At 36.4% G+C, this 4,076-nt stretch overlaps 1 protein-coding gene across 1 annotated transcript; it reads right to left on the bottom strand.

Annotated features, from left to right (window-relative positions):
- Nucleotides 1–1,440: 1,440 nt before the first annotated feature.
- LOC117921618 lies at nt 1,441–2,551 on the bottom strand. Its single transcript, XM_034839568.1, has 3 exons — nt 2,167–2,551; nt 1,979–2,064; nt 1,441–1,841 (listed from the first exon to the last, which is right to left on the bottom strand). The coding sequence occupies exons 1-3, from the start codon at nt 2,471–2,473 to the stop codon at nt 1,557–1,559; spliced, it is 678 nt and encodes a 225-aa protein (XP_034695459.1). The 5' UTR covers nt 2,474–2,551; the 3' UTR covers nt 1,441–1,556.
- Nucleotides 2,552–4,076: the final 1,525 nt, after the last annotated feature.

Consider the following 4,076-nt stretch of genomic DNA (forward strand, 5'->3'; position numbering starts at 1 on the left):
AAATAAATAAATCTATAAATTATACTTGTTTGGTAACAGGAATATTTGTGCCAAAGGCACTAAATAGCGGGTAATTTGGACAAGTCTCACCTTATTTATTTTAAAGAGATTTTACAACTCCTACAAAACTCTCTCCACATCCACCAATTTTTTCAAATAAAATATACATATTAAATACCCTCTTTTTCAACTTCTCCCTGTATTTTTTTTTCTTTAAAGCATTGGATATGGTTGTTCCCTTTTTTTTTTTTTTTTGGTGTTAAAAAATGAGAATGAAAAAGATTTGAGGAGGAAGATGAAAAAAAGAGAAGGAAAAAACAAAAAAAAAAGAGAGGAAGAGAGGTCGTTCCATACTTCCCCATTCACTCATACCACTTCACTTCCATCATTTATCTTGGTCATGTTGTTCCATCCAAGTAATTCTTTAGGTAGTGCTTTGTTGATTATTTAGCACCTTGTTTAGGAGGTAGAGAGGAAGAGAGGAGCATGCACTTCATTATTGAAAGGGAAAGGGATCAAACCAAACAACCAAACCAATTGAGAACTAGCTAAGATGTAGCATTATTGAATCAAAGTTATAAATTTGCTTCCATTTAATTAACCTAACAATAGATTTAATTAGGGAAGTACTAAATTTTTTAGTGATGAGCAATCATATTTGTCGAGTCATACTTGAGCTTAGTCCAACGGACTTTTCCATTAAAATGATAGTATAAGGCTAGCATATATTTACCCTCAAAAAAAATATTATAATTTTTATCAAAACTTACTTTATGTTCACCTATTATTTTATTTTTTCAAATAAAACTTAAATATAAAGATAGAAATGCTCTTTTTTTCTTCATTCTCATCTTTATCCAATCAAAACTCTCGACTTTTCCACTCGTATTTCTTTCTCTTCTTTTTCTTTTCATTTCATTCTTTTCCTCTTCATCTTTGACCTCAACTTATCTCAATTGAAGCAAAAATAATAATAATAATAAATAAATAAATAAATAAAATGCATGCTTTGGTGCAATTGCCTTGCAATCAGCAATTGCCCATGACTATCTTTGTTTTTAAAAAAACGAAAGATATGATTAAAGTTTTAGATGAAGATTGAAATATAAAAAAAGAGAGAATATTGTTGCTCTTTTACATTTAAGTTTCATTTTAAAATAATAATCATAATAACATTAATAATGGTGGGGTGGAAAGAGTTTTGGCCGGAGGAGGGGGTTTTCAATGTAAAGGGACAGCCTCGGAGGACAAGCGTTCCCCACCATGTCCTAACATAGGGTGTGTCACCCAAAGAAAGGTCCGTGCCATGTGCCCTTGCTTAGCCATTGTGGCATCCATGACCATGAGAGACCCTAAAGAGAGGAAGGACCCCATTGTCCTCCCATAAGCCATTATGGCCAGTGGCCCAAATCATGACACTCCTCACTTTTTCATTCACAATTACTAAATGAATCACCTTTCCGTGTTCCAATCTGCAGCTTTTATTATTTACAAACAAATATTACACAATAACAACCACAAACAGTAGAGCATATGAAGATGGGCATGCCCTTGATTCAGGCCAGGAGCCAGAAGTCTTTGTGACGCTTGGTGGTGATCAAATACCCTCCGCCCTTCTTGCTTTTCCTCCTCACTGCAATTGCCATGCAATCAGCATTCTGGATACAGTACTCCACCACCCCACCCCCAACTCGATTCACAGCCCACATCATCACAAGCCTCCATGTCATGGACCGCTTTCTCTGCCCCAGAACCAGTAGTGCCACCCCTCGTTTTTTCGCCTCTTCCACTATGGTTGGACCTTTCTCCTTCCCTTCCACCACTGCAACCTCTATTTCCACCTGTTGCAACCCAAAATCAACAACATTCACCTCCGTTTCCCACGCTCCATGGAATTAACATGTAAGATATAAAGCAAAAGAGGAGCACCATTTTCACCAAGGATTGGATCAATTGGTTCCAGTTGAGTTATACTAACCTCAGGTCTCTTCAATTGACACACATTCTTCATAGAGTAAAGAAGCTCATAAACCCTTGGAGCCACCTCCTTGCCACACTCTTCACCTGCAATGAAAATGAAAATTTTAGCCTCACTGCTAGATTTCTTCTCAGAATATTTCAATCCAATTAAAGGGCAAAAAACAGAGAGGAATAAAGAAGTCGGACCTTGTTTACAAGGCTTGGTCACATAGAGAAGAATCAAAGTGTCTTGACTCTGAACAGTGTGGGAGAGAGCCCATTGTAGAGCTCCCTTAGCCTCAACACTAGAATCAACCACAATCATGATTCTCCTACCAATTATCAACCCGGCCTTGGCATTCTCTTCTCCAACACTGGGGGAATTCTCAGTCTTCTGATCAGTTTTAATGGAATTGGCATCTGGCTTGGACTGAATAGACGGAGAGCGGACTCGAACAAGAGGCCTTATTCGATTTAAGCAGAAACTGGGCAATCTAGCTCCAGTTCTGCCCATGGCTGGAGGTGGGTCTTAACTCTTAAGTGAAGGCACCAACTTCAACCACAAGGAGGAGAAGAAAAGGCAACAATTAGGCCTTTGCCAACTGCTAAGCCAATATATCTATATGTTGGTTTGGACATTGCCGCTTTGGAGCATGGACCACGGTTATTTGATTATTTCTCCTTTGCTTTTGCTCTTTTTCTTTTGGGGGTTTAATCATTTTAGTTGTTTGTTTCTTTTATTCCCCCTCCTTTGTGGGGCTATTCCAAAACGTGCCTGTCATGAAGCTGTGGGCCCAACCCCTAGACCAGTTGTCCTACTCTTTGAGAAATTTGGGCAATTTAGCACGTCGGTGTTATGGGCACTTTTCCTCTGCAGCAAGCTCCTAGGTCCTAACTAAGAGGTATCTATCTGCTCATCCACAGCAGACCTGTGTGCTTCAGTGCCCCACATTACACTGTAAATGAAGGGGTTTTTTTTGGCAATTTTGCAGAAAACCCAACGCATAAATGATGAATGACAGGTGCTCCTACAGTCCTACTCTTATTTTATCTCTTCTTCTGTTGTTTGATAAATAATAAAAAAAAAAAAAAAGGGCGGGGGGAAATACTTGTTGTGATCTGTTTAAGCCAATAAAAGATTTGATAAGCTAGATACCCTTTTCTATTTGGAATAGTATAGCAAATATACAACACATCATGGGATGGCCCCATCCCATTTATCTTTAACATGATGGGGATGGCTCTACTACATCTTTTTCTTTTCTTATATAGTTTATGATTGAATTTTTTTTCCTTTTGTGATTTACATAACAAGTAGCTTTAAAACTTCCGGTATCATAACATGAATGATGTTTGACACATCCATTAGTTTAACCATCCATCAATAATTCCAGCTAATGGTTGGCACTAAAATAACAAAAGGCAAGTTAGAAAATAGAACATATAGATTATAGAATCTTTAAGGGCTTGTTCGAAAATTGATTTTGGAAATAAATTTGTTGTTAATTTAAAAAGTAGGTTTGACAAGATTTTTATGGAAAATATATTTTTTTGAAGAACAAGTTATATTTTGAAAATAAATTTGAAATGTTTTTATTTTATTTTATTTTTTCTAGATTGTTATGAAAAAAATTGAAAATATGGATAATGTTTCAAGAACTTTTTATTAAGTGTATAGTATTTTTATGGAGGTTAATAAAGATAAAACTATTTTTTATATTTGAAGTCCCTATTAGAATTTTTTTTTATCAAATATTTTTTAAAAAAACATTGTCAGCATGTCTTTAACATCGTGCAAGAAAAAATCAGCATTCCATTTTGTTCTAAGAAACAGATAAGTAAAAAATAAAAATCCGTGAAGAGTGGTAACGACATTTCAGAAAAGCAGAGGTCTAGACTCTAGGACAAGAAAATTTCTTAGGGAAATGCGCAAGAAAAACGTTGAATAGGCCACTCCATTGGCATTATTGTTCTAAAGGCTAATCATAGATTCAATTCATGTTGTGTCCCAACTCCCAAGAGTGGTGGTTGGGTTCTTTTACCCTCTCCAGGACACCCATCAACCTTGCAGATGGCCCAAAACTTCTTTTAGGTGGTGAGTCTTGGGTGACAAGAGG

The sequence above is a fragment of the Vitis riparia genome, chromosome 1 (assembly GCF_004353265.1).
Source record: "Vitis riparia cultivar Riparia Gloire de Montpellier isolate 1030 chromosome 1, EGFV_Vit.rip_1.0, whole genome shotgun sequence".
NCBI lineage: Eukaryota > Viridiplantae > Streptophyta > Magnoliopsida > Vitales > Vitaceae > Vitis > Vitis riparia.